The sequence below is a fragment of the Ylistrum balloti genome, unplaced genomic scaffold, assembly GCF_031769215.1.
Source record: "Ylistrum balloti isolate Yb309-2 unplaced genomic scaffold, AGI_CSIRO_Ybal_v1 Utg369778, whole genome shotgun sequence".
Lineage (NCBI taxonomy): Eukaryota > Metazoa > Mollusca > Bivalvia > Pectinida > Pectinidae > Ylistrum > Ylistrum balloti.
In genome coordinates this window covers 116,140-135,382 of record NW_026781968.1, presented here as the reverse complement: position 1 = coordinate 135,382, position 19,243 = coordinate 116,140, and the positions used below count along the sequence as shown (strand labels likewise).

General features: G+C 36.3%; 1 protein-coding gene across 4 annotated transcripts in view; it reads right to left on the bottom strand.

Moving 5' to 3' along the window:
* Window positions 1-3,635: 3,635 nt before the first annotated feature.
* LOC132544047 (F-box/LRR-repeat protein 2-like) overlaps window positions 3,636-19,243 on the bottom strand; it is a 66,245-nt gene continuing 50,637 nt past the window's right edge. For all 4 annotated transcript variants that reach the window (XM_060207614.1, XM_060207615.1, XM_060207613.1 and 1 more), the window contains 5 exons: window positions 13,574-13,840; window positions 12,943-13,109; window positions 12,235-12,437; window positions 5,964-6,143; window positions 3,636-5,556 (listed from right to left, as the gene is read on the bottom strand). In XM_060207614.1, coding sequence (XP_060063597.1) covers window positions 5,385-5,556; window positions 5,964-6,143; window positions 12,235-12,437; window positions 12,943-13,109; window positions 13,574-13,840 — 989 coding nt within the window. In that variant the 3' untranslated portion in view covers window positions 3,636-5,384. The remainder of the gene's footprint in view (window positions 5,557-5,963; window positions 6,144-12,234; window positions 12,438-12,942; window positions 13,110-13,573; window positions 13,841-19,243) is intronic.

The window sequence follows — 19,243 nt, the reverse complement described above, 5'->3', positions numbered from 1 at the left end:
TAACCTATATACACATTGTATCTCTGTCTTCTGCCTTTATATACTGATTTTAAGGCCAAATGACATAACTGTTGTGTTTTCTTATATTTACTTACCGCAGATATGTGTTTAAAGGCCAAACAAAAGTATTGTTGTGATTTTATATGATTATAAATACAATGAGTATGCATACCGGTGACAAGCAGAGTAAATAAATGTTGCATCTCTATAGATTATTAGCCCACCATCTGACTTTGTTTGGCTAGTTCAAATCACCCTTTCATCGTCTTTGTTCTTGTCTTGGACTTCCGTTCGTAAACATTTGTTTTGCTATTTCTTGTAAAGTACTGGATGGATCTTTCTCAGATTATCATAGGTAAGTTCACCTTGGTCCCTGGTTGTGCCAGTTTGATTTTTGGACTGATCAGAATAACAAAATAGCTGACAGTTGTCTGTCTTGGAATTTTACATTGAGAGTTATTATTGCTGGAACGATCTCAAATTTCATATGTAGGTTCTCCATGGTATGTATGGTCCCTAAATATGCCCATTTGATTTTGGTACCGATGTATAAAAAATTATCTACCATGAGTTTGTATACTGGTGACTAGACCAAGTGAAACAATTGTTGTGTTTCTTTGTATTATAAGAATCTACCATGAGTATGTATCTCTGTATAACAAAAATAAGGCCAGACTAAAAGAATACATGAGGATGTTTCCACTTTCAGGTCTAAAGAAATTAAAGGAAAAAAAAAAAAATCACGAAACAAGAAAAAGAGATACAAAAGCAAATGAATTGGTATAAAGGATTGAAATCGCCTAAATAGATGAGATTACTGGAAACTAGAAGGTAGAATAAGAAAAACAACACATTATGTTTTGGTTAATTTTAACAGTTTCATTGTGCAGTTCTGTAATATGCAACAAGTCCTTTAAAAGTTGGTGTTTCACTATTCCTTCTAATCTCTCGAAACTTCTAACCCGGTGAGAAACAGCTATGGTAAAGAATTTATAATCATAGAGTAAAATTACATTACAGTTCAGTTAGTACCACACCTTGTTATAAAGTTGTACATATCACGAGTGATATTCGATTATTGTTATCATAGTGCTAAATCCTGTTCATCAGTATCTATTTAAATTTCACAAAATCTTTAGTTATCCAGTTTTTATTTTGTTGTACTGTGTGCTGTAATTTCGTTAGAAGCTTCTTTAATGAAATAAAGTGTGCTCCGTAAATAGAAGCGTTGGTGTATTTTGTATATGTGTATGTCTTGTCTTTAAGTATATTTGTCATATATACCCATCTGAATTTGAAATTAGCGGCTCACCTCAACCTGTTCCTTAAATGAAATCAACAGGGACAGCTGTATGGTATTTGTAATGATTTCAGTTTCCCTATAATGAATTTTCCATTTCTGGGGAGCAACAGCCCTGCATCCCAAAACCAAGATGTTAACATGTCTCAGTTGATTCGATATTCAAGGATTTGATAGTCCCCTACCAGTAGGGATTGGGAGGGTGAGGGGAACTATAATTTTCCTCTTCACCCTTCTATGTACTTCAGTACATGTAAATAACAATAAGATTTGGCAGAACTCTTGTAACTTTACAGATGTTGAGTCAAGGTAAATTTTAATTTACTATTTTTAAAAAATCATTCTCAGCGCTCTAGTGGATTCAATTTTTGAGGGAGTTTTATTAATCTTCACACACTAAGACAAAAATCAATTGTCTGCAGTAAGTTTGAGTTTGAATGTTATTGATTCAAGGTCAAGGTCAGTTGTTACTGTTTTAAGAAAATCAGCACTCTAGTGGTTTCATTCCTTACAGCATTTTGATCAAACATCACACCCAAACAATCATATATCTTGGACAAGTTCAAGCACTCAAAGTCAAGGTTATTAATTTTAGAAAATCATTGTCAGCAGGGTAGCAGTTTGATTCCTTGAGGCATTCTCATCACACTTCACAATTTGAGTTTCAGAAATGTTAGGTCTAGGTTAAGGTCACCATTTAGTTTTCAGAAAATGGTTGGTGCTCTAGTGACTTCATTTTTAGCAAACCTCGCTCAGAAATGACCTTAATATCTTTGAGTTTCAGTGATGGTGGATTAAGGTCCAGGTCATTAACTATTGTTAGAAAGTTATTCTCAGTACTCCAGGGACCTTACTCGAGGGATTATCATCAAACTTCACACACATTTAAAGGTTTCACCAAACAGTACAATCTTTATAAATGATTACGTTGTAATATGTTGCTGGGGCCGGCATGGGGAGTGTATTGTAGGGGCTTGTAGGAGACATGTATTGTGGGGGCCGGTAGGGGACATGTATTGTGGGGGCTGGTAGGTGACATGTATTGTGGGGACTGGTAGGGGACATGTATTGTGGGGGCTGGAAGGAGACATGTATAGTGGGGACTGGTAGGAGACAAATATTGTGGGGGCTGGTAGGAGACATGTATTGTGGGGGCTGGTAGGGGACATGTATTGTGGGGGCTGGTAGGGGACATGTATTGTAGAGGCTGGTAGGGGATATGTATTGTGGGGGCTGGTAGGGGATATTGTGGGGGCTGGTAGGGGATATGTATTGTGGGGGCCGGTAGGGGACATGTATTGTGGGGGCTGGTAGGGGATATGTATTGTGGGGGCTGGTAGGGGATATGTATTGTGGGGGCTGGTAGGGGATATGTATTGTGGGGGCTGGTAGGGGATATGTATTGTAGGAATTGACATGGGATTTTTATGGTTGTTATAATGATCTTATTTAGAAATATTTAATTTCCTTACACAGTAAGAAATTGAATGTTTCTGATGCTTGTTAGTACATCTGTTAGTTCCATTGTTGGTTATTATGTTCTCATTTGGGAATGTGTCATAACTTACTTAGATTGAGCAAAATTTGCATCGTGGATGTTGTTAATGAAACAGAAGACGCTTACTCTCCCAGAACACCTTATCTTATTGTTCTTATGCTTTTTCAAGAGTTTCTGTGAAAATCTTTGTTTTATACAATTTTGTCCTAGTTTTATTTCATTTGAGTTTGGATTAAGATTTTGTTGACATCTTGATATGTATTCTGTGGTGTGTTGTTTATGTAAAAAGTAATATGAAAATAGAAGCATTGGTGTATTTGTTTGTGTTGTAGTTTACATGAATGATAAGTAATTATGTTTGGTTGTATGTGTGATAAATAAGTCCCCCTGACTCCTCTGTCATTCATCACTTGTGGTTTAGGACTATGACTAAAAACATCAGGAACTTGACTGAGAGATAAGCTTACTTTACACACAATTCTGATACACTGAACCCAAGTAGTGATATTGAGGTAATCTTAAATATAAAGCTGTCTTTTTTGTGAAGTATGACTACCCTGTAATAAAACATCAAACCTAACATATCTTTTTCTTCTAGAGAATGTCACCAATTTATACTACAGAAGAAAAAGAAAAATGAAAATTTTTGAAATGAAAGAGAACATGTTTTGTGTCAATCCATTTCAACCAAAAATATATTGTAAGGAATTATGCATAAGAATAACATTTTTAAGGTGATATGGAATACTAGGGAATAAGTCAGTCTACTACTTTTTACCTCCCCTAGAATATGACAAAACTCCGATATGATATATATCCACATACAAATAAACAATGTTATGGTATTTCATAAGTTTATTTACAATCAACAACCCAATTAGTAAATTACCTTAAAGGTGATGTAAACAAGTTTAGGTATGACAACAACTATTCCACACATGTACAGGAAGTATGATCTTTAGCAGTATCACTGGAAATCACAATGGAAAAAAACTTTATCTAATGATACGGTATCAAAAATGGATCTCATTTGTGTGATTTAATCAAAATTTAATGTAATTTTCTTATTCATAAAACAAAAAAGTAAATAATAAAAACAAAATGAAACCTATTTTGATTATAACATATGAGTAACTTGATAGGGGATATACAGCTCTCCTTTGTCGACTCATTTGAAATGGAGGAAAGTTTAAGGTTGAAATAATCCTAATGAAGGTCGAACTGAATGTGAAATATGTATGCCTCGTCCTTCACACAATGTAAAAGTTCAAGTGCCTTGTATGGAGCGAGAGTATCAAGATCTATGTAATGTTGCTTCATTTATTCTGAATTGCATATTTTGAAAGATGTCATTCTTTTACCAATGCTAGAAATATAAAATAAAAAATATCAATAACTGCATGTATACATAGTTTAATATAGCTTTAACATTTTATATAATTTATAAACTAATGCATATTACTTATCACATATAATAAATACTTTCACAAAATAATTCAACAAATATAGGGATAAAATCCTCTGAAATATTAGGCAATAAATAGCAAAATTTTCTTAAATCAAATTGCACGTAATGTCCCATGTATATAAATCTGCTATTCTACGCACCTACTTAGTGAAATATTAGGGATATATATATCAATCCTTGAACCTTAATTATCAATACTTTTAAAGATCTCTACCATATAAGGTTTGTTTTCCATTAGAACATAAGAACCATGATATCTTTAAATAGCCCTCATAAACTAATGATCTTGGACAATATGAATTATGATGAAGAGTTACCTCCCTTCGTGTGACTGGTTAAAATCATTAACAACAAACAGGTTCAGCAGAGGATGAACATTGATAGAAAATATATTCCTTTGTAGTTTTTTGTTTAGTAGATCTAAGAGACTTCTGTAAAGTTTGATTCTGGTGTTGGATTTGATTATATTTTAAGTTATGAATATGGTAAAGAGGTGTCAATGATGTAATGAATATTTGTAGCACTAATCTGTCATCATTCCAGTGTGAGAACCAAATATACACTTGGTACCACTAAGCATTGGCATCTGACATGTTTATCTTTACCCTCTGGGGTACTGTCTAATCCTTCACTTCTTGGTAAGTAGGAATTGGTGTCTATCTACTATCACACTTCAAGTCTCACACTGTTAATATTCTCTCTATAAAGTTCTATGTCAACACCTCTTCCATCTGCGTGTTAAGTTACATAAATTCATTGATGGAAACTTTTAAATTAAAGTATCTTAATCCTAACTGTATGAACCTAACACACCTTAGAATGTTACGCCCTCCAATACATAGGTGTTTTCTCATCTTACAACCTCTGGTGATACAAGACAAAGTCACATGATCAAGGTCACATGATAAGGTATCACATGACAAGGATACTATCAGGTTTGTGGGTGAACAAATCCAAGAGGGATGGGATGACATCTTGTTGCAACAATAGCTGTTACTTAAGTGATCCTGTGGTCACAGTACACAGACTTTAAATGACCTTGACCTTCTCTTCACAGTATCTCCCAGACTTAAATAACTTAGTCTGTGACTAGCATCACTGTTCAGGGGGAGTAACCCTCAGTTGAAGAGGAGATCTTTGTAGCAGGACAGGAGGCTGACGATACTTGTGGAGTAGTTAGTTGTTGTCCTGACCACCTTTACTCGATCTGCTCTCTCGAAATTGGATTTAACCATCTCATAATATTCTCCATCACTCAGTGTAAAGGACTTTAAATTTGGGCAGCGCAACCTACAAAATATAGGACAAAGATACATATCACTATATTTGGAAAATCTTCACAAGAAAATAAAGTGAGTTGGAGCACACATAGATATATCCCCACTCCCCCTACCTCTTTCTTCTTTGTAAATTTTTAGCGAGGTTAATCTCTGAAGGGAATAAGATATCTTGTACACAAGCTTTTTATCTCAAAAGAAGCAAGAGTGATCTTTGACCTTTAACTTGGACCAATGACTACCAAAATCTAATTTGGTGTAGAACTTGAAACTTGATGGTGTGATGCTATGGTGTGAATCTGAAGTAAAAGTATCAAGGTTTGTATGAGATAGGATGTCAAGGAGGACCTTCATCCTTTAATCTTAACTAACGACCACTAAAATCTTATCAAGTGTAGAACTTTGTTGAATGAATCTTACCTAATATGGTCAACAAATTTGTTGCTCTTGTCAGAGAAGCGGATAGTATCTGGATCCCACTGGATCTCGAGGCGCTCCAAACGGGGACAGTTCTGGGCATACCACTCAATCACCTGGTCAATGTGGACCTTACTCTGCATCTTGAGGAACCAGCCATTAGCTGTGCCAAGCACACAGATCCTAAGAAAATACACAAGACACAAAAATAACAGGCAAATACAACAGCACAGAGCAAGTATGTACTAAGGAATATTAACAGTTAAATGAGGGATTACCTTTGATAACTACATAGCTCATAATCTAAGAATAATATAGTTCAACATCTATAACATACCCTTGTTCAACATCTATAACAGACGCTAGTTCATCATCTATAACAGTCCCTAGTTCAACATCTATAACAGATCCTAGTTCAACATCTATAACAGATCCTAGTTCAACACCTATAACACAGACCCTAGTTCAACACCCATAACAGATCCTAGTTCAACATCTATAACAGACCCTAGTTCATCATCTATAACACAGACCCTAGTTCAACATCTATAACACAGACCCTAGTTCAACACCTATAACACAGATCCTAGTTCAACACCCATAACAGATCCTAGTTCAACATCTATAACAGACGCTAGTTCATCATCTATAACAGATCTTAGATCAACATCTATAACACAGACCTTAGTTCAACATCTATAACAGATCCTACAACATCTAGTTCATCATCTATAACACAGACCCTAGTTCAACACCTAAAACACAGACCCTAGTTCAACACTTATAACAGATCCTAGTTCAACACCTATAACACAGACCCTAGTTCAACACCCATAACAGATCCTAGTTCAACATCTATAACAGACGCTAGTTCATCATCTATAACACAGACCCTAGTTCAACATCTATAACAGACCCTAGTTCAACATCTATAACAGATCCTAGTTCAACATCTATAACAGATCTTAGTTCAACATCTATAACACAGACCTTAGTTCAACACCTATAATAGACCCTAGTTCAACATCTATAACAGATCTTAGTTCAACATCTATAACACAGACCTTAGTTCAACATCCATAACAGATCCTAGTTCAACATCTATAACAGATCTTAGTTCAACATCTATAACACAGACCTTAGTTCAACATCTATAACAGATCCTAGTTCAACACCTATAACACAGACCCTAGTTCAACACCCATAACAGATCCTAGTTCAACATTTATAACAGACCCTAGTTCATCATCTATAACACAGACCCTAGTTCAACATCTATAACACAGATCCTAGTTCAACATCTATAACAGATCCTAGTTCAACATCTATAACAGACCCTAGTTCAACACCTAAAACACAGACCCTAGTTCAACACCTAAAACACAGACCCTAGTTCAACACTTATAACAGATCCTAGTTCAACATCTTTAACAGATCCTAGTTCAACACCTATAACACAGACCCTAGTTCAACACCCATAACAGATCCTAGTTCAACATCTATAACAGACGCTAGTTCATCATCTATAACACAGATCCTAGTTCAACATCTATAACACAGATCCTAGTTCAATATCTATAACAGATCCTAGTTCAACATCTATAACACAGATCCTAGTTCAACATCTATAACAGATCTTAGTTCAACATCTATAACACAGACCTTAGTTCAACATCTATAACATACCCTAGTTCAACATCTATAACAGATCCTAGTTCAACATCTATAACAGATCCTAGTTCAACATCTATAACAGACCCTAGTTCAACATCTATAACACAGACCCTAGTTCAACATCTATAATAGATCCTAATTCAACAGCCATAACAGATCTTAGTTCAACATCTATAACACAGACCTTAGTTCAACATCTATAACAGACCCAAGTTCAACATCTATAACAGATCTTAGTTCAACATCTATAACAGATCCTAGTTCAACATCTATAACACAGACCTTAGTTCAACATCTATAATAGACCCTAGTTCAACATCTATAATAGACCCTAGTTCAACATCTATAACACAGTCCCTAGTTCAACATCTATAACAGATCTTAGTTCAACATCTATAACACAGACCTTAGTTCAACATCTATAATAGACCCTAGTTCAACATCTATAACAGATCCTAGTTCAACATCTATAACAGTCCCTAGTTCAACATCTATAACAGATCCTAGTTCAACACCTATAACACAGACCCTAGTTCAACATCTATAACAGATCTTAGTTCAACATCTATAACACAGACCTTAGTTCAACATCTATAACAGTCCCTAGTTCAACATCTGTAACAGACCCTAGTTCAACATCTATAACAGTCCCTAGTTCAACATCTATAATAGACCCTAATTCATCATCTATAACACAGACCCTAGTTCAACATCTATAACAGACACTAATTCAACATCTATAACAGATTCTAGTTCAACATCTATAACACAGACCCTAGTTCAACATCTATAACACAGACCCTAGTTCAACATCTATAACAGTTCCTAGTTCAACATCTATAACAGATCCTAGTTCAACATCTATAACAGTCCCTAGTTCAACATCTATAACACAGATCCTAGTTCAACATCTATAACACAGTCCCTAGTTCAACATCTATAACAGATCCTAGTTCAACATCTATAACACAGTCCCTAGTTCAACATCTATAACAGGCCCTAGTTCAACATCTATAACAGACCCTAGTACAACATATATAACACAGACCCTAGTTCAACATCTATAACAGATCCTAGTACAACATCTATAACAGACCCTATTTCAACATCTATAACAGTCCCTAGTTCAACATCTATAACAGATCCTTGTTCAACATCTATAACAGTCCCTAGTTCAACATCTATAACACAGATCCTAGTTCAACATCTATAACACAGTCCCTAGTTAAACATCTATAACAGACCCTAGTTCAACATCTATAACAGATATTAGTTCTACATCTATAACACAGACCTTATTTCAAAATCTATAACAGATCCAGTTCAACATCTATAATGAAGATCATAGTCAAATATCTATGACTAGATCCTTGTTAAACATGACTTTGTAATTTGGATTGGTAATGTGTGTCATGAATCTTGTGATTTAAGAGAGAGAAATAAATATCAGTTTTATTACAGTGAAGAATTTGATGTTAAAACCACTAAGTATTTGTTTGTGATAGTGGTATGATCTGCAATAAGGTGTAGGGACTTGATGTCGTTTTACTGTACATGTTTCCATTACACCTCCAACACACACATTCTCTATAACTGAGTTTTATTTTTACCATCACCATACATGTTTCCGTTACACCTCCAACACATTCTCCCTGCCTGAGTTTTATTACTGTGACAAACATCTCTCATTACTGTGACACACCTTACTTCACCTTTTCTGAATTTTTTTTTGCTGACTATCTAAAAAGCAATGCAAAATCTGGATAATCAATAGAGGCAATTTGTACCCAGGACGACCAATTACCATCCTCCGTCGCTCCTCTCACAACAAATTGGTCTGTCTTAAAGGCACATAGCCGCGTATTGATTTTACAAGGTTTACTTTCTCATTCGAGTACCAGTAAATATGTCTATACTAGATAACACTGATAACATAACGCATTGTTGCAACATAAGCTATTTTCATTTCCGTCTCTAGACAAGAATTACTGTGACATAAGAATTAGCTTTTATACCCAACTGTATGATAAGCATCATGGCGCAGTGTTTAACTTGTCAGAGAGAGACACAAGCTACTACTTGACTCTTATGAATTATACATGAAACACCACAACTCTAAGGAAAGGGGTTGCCTAGAGTAGGGAAACAGCTTCCAAATCTATATCATCAATCCATCATGTGACCAGTCGATGAGGGGTATTATTGGTACAGCTTGAACATGATCAATAGTCTCCTTCCTCCATCAGGATAAACGTCAAACTATGTTTCCCAAGTAAATGATGACTACTAAGTCAGAGATATAAAACTGTATGTAGACTGTAGCTACTGAAGCAGGCATCACCAGATACAATCTGTTGTAATGTACATATGTCTGAAGACATTTTATTTCACTCTACAAGTTAATGCATCATTGTAATTTACATATTTTTCAAGATTTTATAAAAATGATGAATTTTGAACTTGTCGAGGGGAAGATCCATCCCATCAACCCCCCCCCCCCCCTTGAGGAAATGAGACACGTCAATGGTAAGGGGGAAATTCAATTAACCTGATGTATTTTTTTCAAAACTAACAATTTTCATTGGATTTTACAACAAACCTAAAGGTTTTACTACTTTAAGTGGATGATAACCCACATAAACTGAATATTTCATTAAAAATATATGAATACTGGTATGTACATATGTTGCTAGCTACTTTAGTGAGAAAATAAGATGATAATGCCCTTGCCTAATTTCTAGAAAAAAAGAAATGGTTGTGAAGCAAGAAAACAGACACAGTCACAAGTCTATAAGTAACTTCTGGAAATAGGAATTGAAGGAGATGGGTCAAGAGGTTTCCGCTTATCAGGAAAACTTATGTGTTATAGCCCAATCCCTATGTAAAAGGTGTGACTCCATTATTTGTCAGGGAAGAAGATTCAGTCAGTCTGTGACTGTAGTTAGAGCAGAATAAAAATGCTTTCAGTCTGTGACAGTAGTTAGGACAAGAGAGAAGATCTGCTTTCGGTCTGTGACTGTAGTTAGGGCAGGACAGAAGATCTGGTCACAGTATGTGACTGTAGTTAGGGCAAGACAGAAGATCTGGTCTCAGTCTGTGACTGTAGTTAGGACAGGACAGAAGATCTGGTCTCAGTCTGTGACTAGTTAGGGCAGGACAGAAGATCTGGTCTCAGTCTGTGACTGTAGTTAGGACAGGACAGAAGATCTGGTCTCAGTCTGTGACTAGTTAGGGCAGGACAGAAGATCTGGTTTCAGTCTGTGACTAGTTAGGACAGGACAGATCTGGTTTCAGTCTGTGACTGTAGTTAGGTCAAGATAGAAGATTTGCTTTCAGTCTGTGACTGTTGTTAGGGCAAGACAGAAGATCTGGTCACAGTATGTGACTGTAGTAAGGGCAGGACAGAAGATCTGGTTTCAGTCTGTGACTAGTTAGGACAGGACAGATCTGGTTTCAGTCTGTGACTGTAGTTAGGTCAAGATAGAAGATCTGGTTTCAGTCTGTGACTGTAGTTAGGGCAAGACAGAAGATTTGCTTTCAGTCTGTGACTGTTGTTAGGGCAAGACAGAAGATTTGCTTTCAGTCTGTGACTGTTGTTAGGGCAAGACAGAAGATCTGGTCACAGTCTGTGACTGTAGTTAGGGCAAGACAGAAGATCTGGGCCCGTATTCATGAAACCATTCTCATGCTCAAGCATATATTTTGTGCTTAAGCAAACTTTTTTATAATTCACCTAAGTCATATAAATAATACAAATGTCAAATATAAACATTAAATATAACTTTGACTTAAAGTCCTTTCAAAATTTGTTTTTAATCTTTGGCAACATCAGTCTTATTTATTAATGTTTAGCTTAAACAAGACATAAGGCTTGAGCACAAAATTCATGCTTGAGCTTGAGAATGGTTTCATGAATATGGGCCCAGGTCTCAGTCTGTAACTGTAGTTAGGGCAAGACAGAAGATCTGGTCTCAGTCTGTGACTGTAGTTAAGGCAATACAGAAGATCTGGTCACAGTCTGTGACTGTAGTTAAGGCAATACAGAAGATCTGGTCACAGTCTGTGACTGTAGTTAAGGCAATACAGAAGATCTGGTCACAGTCTGTGACTGTAGTTAAGGCAATACAGAAGATCTGGTCACAGTCTGTGACTGTAGTTAAGGCAATACAGAAGATCTGGTCACAGTCTGTGACTGTAGTTAGGACAGGACAGAAGATCTGGTCACAGTCTGTGACTGTAGTTAGGACAGGTCAGGAGATCTGGTTTCAGTCTGTGACTATAGCTAGGGCAAGATAGAAGTGAATATTATAGGATCATCAGAACTAGACTAGGGGGAACAGTTGGATTTTAGGATAAGAGGAACTAGACTGTCATAATAGCAAGGATCTAAGGAACATAAGAACTACATCATCATAAGGGGAACAGTAGGATCACGAGAACTAATCTGTCACTAGATGTAGAAAGAACTTACTATTATAAGAACAAGGGAGAGGGTTTTTAGGGTAATATGTTCAGGACCAAAAGCAAACGACTGAGGCAGGAACAAGTAAAATTGATTTCAGTTGAGAAAAGTTCTATGCTACAAAATTTCTTAACTTACTTGATGCTTTTTAAGAATGAGATGACATTGAGCCAGAAGTTTTCTGTGAGTTTAGGTTTGCCAGCAATCATGACACCCTCGAGGTTGCTTCCTAGTTTCTGTAGAAGCTGGTAGATGGCACTTTCTGACAAGGCATTAGTGTAGCTAAGGTCTACAGCTTTTAGATGATTCAGTTTTCCTCTTGCTATCAGCAGCTCTAGGACCTGGAAATAAACACAAACATACAGTCCTACTTTCATGCTTTCAATTTTAGGTCCTGATAAAGTGATGATGACATTCCAGTATATTTCATGGCAATCTTGACACAAAATAGCATGTTGAAATAGATATATATTAAGCCACTCCCCCTTTGTCTGGAAATAAGCCCCTCCCCCTATGTCTAATAATAAGCCCCTCCATCTATGATTGTTGATAAACCCCTCCCGCTATGTCTGTTGATAAGCCCCTCCCCCTATGTCTAATTAAGCATCTCCCCTATGTCTGGTGATAAGCCCATCCCCCTTTGTCTGCTGATAAGCCCCTCCCCTAAGTCTAATTAAGCATGCTCTGTCAGCTGAGTGGCAGAGACCATATTTAACACTATATATGACCCACACAGACCAGTTCCTCCTCAAGGTAGAGACGATAACACCTGTTGTAATTTCTGTTTGTTTTTCCAGGAACATAAATAGTCCTAAATACCAATATTCTGATTTCTGTCCCTCTTACCCGATCAGTAAAAAATTCACAGTATCCAAGGCCAAGATAGGTGAAGCTAGGTATGCGCAGCAGTATGTTCTCCAGGCACACAGTTGACAGCTCTGTGGATGTTAGGTCAAGTTCCTGGATTACTGACATCTCCCAAGGGGCTGCAATCATGTGTTGGTCGATCACACCTGGCACGGAAAATTAGCGAAGTCAGTGTTCTTGTCTACACCTGTATGATCTTTATAGCAATCATCTACTTGTATAATCTACATAGTGTAAAGATCATCTACCTGTATAATCTACATAGTGTAAAGATCATCTACCTGTATAATCTTTATGGTTAAGGGTCACATACCTGTATAATCTTTATTGTGTAAGGGTCACCTACCTGTATAATCTTTATGGTGTAAGGGTCACCTAACTGTATAATAAGTATGGTGTAAGGGTCACCTACCTGTATAATCTTTATGGTGAAAGGGTCAACTACCTGTATAATCTTTATGGTGTAAGGGTCACCTACCTGTATAATAAGTATGGTGTAAGGGTCACCTACCTGTATAATATTTATGGTGTAAGGGTCACCTACCTGTATAATCTTTATGGTGTAAGGGGCACCTACTTGCATGATCTTTATAGTGTTAGGGTCACCTACCTGTATGTTGCAGCAGTAAGGTTTTCAGTTTTTTGCATCTCTGAAGAAGGACTTTAAATGACGACCCCTTGACCCTGAGACAAAAGTTCAAGGCTACACATTCCAGATGAATACAGTTGGAAGCTAGCAGTTCAATGTGGGTGTCATCAATAAATGTGATTCCATACAGATTAACAACCCTCAGGTTAGGTGTGTGGGCTTTGATCTTTCCTATGTTTACAACCTCATATATGTCATCCTCTGCTTCTGTTGACATTTCAAACGTGCCTGGAAAATACAAATTCATTGTATGATTAGATGAATAAATGTGAATAAAACAATGACCTTTGTCTTTCAGGGGACAAAAACTTCAACTTCACATTAATTACCTCTGTATATCTATATTGGGATAAGTACTTTGTACACATAGTCAAAGTGTTGTACAAGATTTGAACTACCTCAGGACCAACAAGGACTCAAACCCAGGAAAAACAATAATCATTAAAACTCAGCATTCTGGCCCTTCAACTAAACAAAAAGTGGTGAAGACTGACTTTTAACCTGTACATTTACAGATAACCACCAAAGTCTATTTTGTCTGTGACAAGGGTTATCTAGAAATAGCAATGGTGACCTTGACCCTTGAGCCCTTAAATTCAAACTTTTCAAAGGAAAAATAATACTTTGTAAGTGCGCAATGTAATGGAAATTTTCAAGTAATGAAGCCCTATGAGTGCTAAGGATATGCCCTTCAACATTCATCGCAAGGGGAGGAAGCCTGGTTGGCCAACATATTACAATAAGTCAAGGTTTATATTATTTGTTAGTACAGTAATAGACAGGGATGAAATTACTATAGATACAGGTACTGTATTCATATTATTTGTTAGTACAGTAATAGACAGGGATGAAATTACTATAGATACAGGTACTGTATTCATATTATTTGTTAGTACAGTAATAGACAGGGATGAAATTACTATAGATACAGGTACTGTATTTATATTATTTGTTAGTACAGTAATAGACAGGGATGAAATTACTATAGATACAGGTACTGTATTCATATTATTTGTTAGTACAGTAATAGACAGGGATGAAATTACTATAGATACAGGTACTGTATTTATATTATTTGTTAGTACAGTAATAGACAGGGATGGAATTACTATAGATACAGGTACTGTATTTATATTATTTGTTAGTACAGTAATAGACAGGGATGAAATTACTATAGATACAGGTACTGTATTCATATTATTTGTTAGTACAGTAATAGACAGGGATGAAATTACTATAGATACAGGTACTGTATTTATATTATTTGTTAGTACAGTAATAGACAGGGATGAAATTACTATAGATACAGGTACTGTATTCATATTATTTGTTAGTACAGTAATAGACAGGGATGAAATTACTATAGATACAGGTACTGTATTTATATTATTTGTTAGTACAGTAATAGACAGGGATGGAATTTCTATAGATACAGGTACTGTATTCATATTATTTGTTAGTACAGTAATAGACAGGGACAAAATTACTATAAACACAGGTACAGTATTCTATTTCTATAATGAGTAGGCCATCATTATAAATTGGTTTATTTTGTACAAGATTATTTGTTTTTTCCATATTTAACAAGTCACATACAAGTTTGCTTGTGGAATGTCTTGTGTTACACTGGAATGTCTTGTGTTACACTGGAATGTCATGTTACACTGGAATGTCTTGTGTTACATAGGAATGTCTTGTGTTACACTGAAATGTCTTGTGTTACACTGGAATATCTTGTGTTACACTGAAATGTCTTGTGTTACACTGAAATGTCTTGTGTTACACTGGAATGTCTTGTGTTACACTGGAATGTCTTGTGTTACATAGGAATGTCTTGTGTTACACTGGAATGTCTTGCTGAACAAGAGATCCCAGAGGGCACCAACCATTGTTGATCTTTATTTAAAAGGTTTCTCTTCCTTTTTCCCTGTTTTTGCTCTTAGTTGTACAAAATTTGACTAGTGGCCACAATGGTCACTCGAGGTAGGCAACATTGAATATACAGGTTATTAGGATATGTTTCCTTCAAATGTCATAAAAAAGAAATTGTAGTATGATTTAAGTGACATGGTTTAAGCAATAAAACATATGGAAAGGCATTGTTGCTTTCTGATCATTTCAAAGATCTGAATAATAAAGAACACTCCTTTTTGTTACAACACCTGAAGACCTATGAAGGGCATTAGATTCTATCATATTTTGGGGTTGAGAAAATTTTAAAAACCTGAGTCTATTTGACCTGTTTTGGCCCTGCCAATCAACTCTTAGTGGTCAGCCAGAATCAAATATGCATATCATCAGACTGCCCTCTTATTCTTATGATTTTTATCAGTAGAAAATAAAACAAAGTTATGCTCAAAAGTGTCATTCATTCTGTGAGACCCTTGGTTCATGAAAGTCACATTTTCATTAAAGGATCTTATATCGATCTGGAAATCTATGAAGAGCACTTCAGTCTAAAATATTTTGGCGTAGAGAAGAAGATTTTTGAAATATAAGTCAATTTGACTCATCTTAGCCCAGCCCCTCAGCTCCTGGGTTCACCTAAAGTCAAAATGTGTACACCATTTGATCATCATATACTAATAATTGTAACCAAATTTGAAATATTTCCAATGGAAATTAAATAAATTATGCTTAAAAGTGTAATTTTCCTCTATAAACTATAATAAATTTTACCCTCTCCCCTGAGGAAACTGTGAGATCCTGGGGTCATGAAATTAAACAAATTTTGTTTAGCATTTTAAGACTCTTCCATCCACAAAGAGCATTTGATTCTAATGTTTCTGGGTTTAGAGAAGACTGAAATTTGAGCTAATTCAACCCTTTTTGACCTCACTCCTCAAGCCCTTTGCTTGGCAATTTTGCTTCACCTTTGTCTATGGAAGGTTTTACAAAATTTCACAGCAATACATTCAAAGTTGAAATGTTAACAGTTTACAAAGCACTATGCCAGACAAAAGACGATTGCAACAGGTAACCATAAACAAGAGAATTGGTAGAACTGATGGGTGCTACCCATATAAACCCTAGTTCCAAAAGGTCTAATTATGCAAAAGAGAGTTATGGTTCTTGTACATTGTATTTCTCCTTAGCGAGATCTATCTTCCTATGAAGTACTCCTCATAGTTTTTGTAACATGTTCCTGACGGATGGACGAACAGAAAAAGCGGCAACTATATGCTCTCTCTTCGGGAAGCATAAATAGGCTTTGTTTCAGGTGACTTCAAAATTTCTCATAAGAAATAACGAAAATAATCTTCAAGTGCCAGGAAGGCAGAATAAAGGAACAATGATAACCTACATAAGTTTGTGAAAGATCTATCCAGTATTTCTGAAGAAATATCAATGCCAAACTTTCATAGTCTCAGTTATCTTTAACTCCCAAATCAATGATGGGTGCCTGTCAGTCATGATGTTATTCCAATCAGTTCAAAAATCTAACAGGCACAACTTGGGATCAAGGGGAACCTACATAGGAAATTTGAGAAAGATCCATACAATACTTCTCAACAAATGTCATTGTTAAAATCCATGAAGGATCCTGTCAGCAATTTCGTTTTCCTGATAAGTCCCAAAACTAAACAGTCACAACTAAGGACCAAAGATCCATACAGTACTTCTCAACAAATGTCATTGTTAAAATCCATGAAGGCTCCTGTCAGCAATTTAGTTTTTCTGATTAGTCCCATAACCAAACAGTCACAACTAAGGATCAAAGATCCATTTAGTACTTCTCACCAGTATTTCACAGACAAAATCCGAGATGCCACCCACACCCTGTCAGCTACCTTGTTTTCTGAGCAGTCCCAAAATTCAAAGGACTATGGATCAAGGGACATCTTCACAGAAAGATTCATCCCGTTCTTCATTTAAAATAGTGATAACAAGAAAGATGATAGACCAAGGATGTTTGGTGATTTGATGATGGTAGGCCTTAACGGTCATCTGACAAAAAGCAAGCCAAACTCTAACAACAGTGAGTCTGCCGTTAAAACAGTGGACTTTATTCATTTGAATAACCTTGGTAGCCCTTCCTCCCAGCATCCTACAGGCCCAATATCAGCACTCTGAGCCTTTTGGTTACTGAGAAAAAGTCGTTTACAGATTTTAACATATTTGAAACCTGTGATCTTGAAAGTGGGTCAAGGTCATTCACTTGAACACATTTGGTAACACTTCCTCAAAGCATCCTACAGGCCAAAAATCGTTACTGAGAAGAAGTCGTTTACAGATTTTAACATATTTGAAACCTGTGATCTTGAAAGTGGGTCAAGGTCATTCACTTGAACACATTTGGTAACACTTCCTCAAAGCATCCTACAGGCCAAAAATCAGCACTCTAATCAATTTGGTTATTGAGAAGTCATTTGCATATTTTAACATATTTAACCCCTGTGACCTTTAAAGTGGGTCAAGGTCATTCATTTGAACAAATTTAGTAGCATGTCATCCCAGCATCCTACAGATGCATTATCAGCACTCTTAGACTTCTGCTTATTGAAGAGAAGATGTTTGTATATTTTAACATATTTGACCACTGTGACCTAGAAAGTGGGCCGAGGTCATTCATTTGAACAAACTTGGTAGCATGTCATCCATGCATCCTACAGGCCCAATATCAGCACTCTTGGACTTTCGCTTATTGAGAAGAAGTCGTTTGTATATTTTAATATATTTGACCCCTGTGACCTTGAAAGTGGGCCAAGGTAATTCATTTGAAGAAACTTGGTAGTCCTTCATCCCAATATCAGCATTCTGAGCCTTTTGGATGTTGAGAAGAAGTTGTTTAAAAATTTCAACATATTTGACTCCTGTGACCTTGAAAGTGGGTCAAGGTCATTAATTTGAACACACTTTGTAGGGCTCCACGCCAGCATGCTATGGGCCAAGTATTAGCCCCCTAGGCCTTCTAGTATTTGAGAAGAAGTTTTTTGAATGAAAAGTTTACGGACGACGCATGGCGGACGGCACATGGCGGATGGCGCATGGCGGACGACAACAGACGAAGCACAATGGCTATAGGTCATCTAGACCCTTCGGGTCAGATGACCTAAAAATCACAGTAGTATTATACCTCCTGAAACTTCGCACAAATGTTGTCATTGCAATGGGCCTCTTGACACTTCAGATGTTTTGAAGGTGTTCTAAGAAACAGATGTGATCATACTAAACTATATATTCCATAAATAACATCACAGATACAAAGACAAAAAATCAGGGCTGGAATATTGTTATCAGCAGAAACAAACCCACTGTAAAGGAATAAAAAAATCAGTGAAATAAAAGCAAATGATCAATATTTACAGAAATCTGAGCACTAAGCATTTAGTCTGACTTCATAAATAATTCACCTAACAGGAAACCAGTGGCAGTGACTCTCTAATGATGCCCCACTCAGTATCTACACACAAACCTCATCCTTTCTGTAAAGACAAGCTATCAGTATATGTCAGACATGATCATTTCAAAGATTAGAAACCACGGATATTACTTCCGTGACTTGGTGAGTTGTCAGGGCAACAGAGTCGCTAACAACGGATGTTGGTAACTTTCATATATTGACTAGTTGCCATGGAGGTAATGGAGGCCTAACAAATTACACTTCTAAACTCTGGAGCAATCATGCCA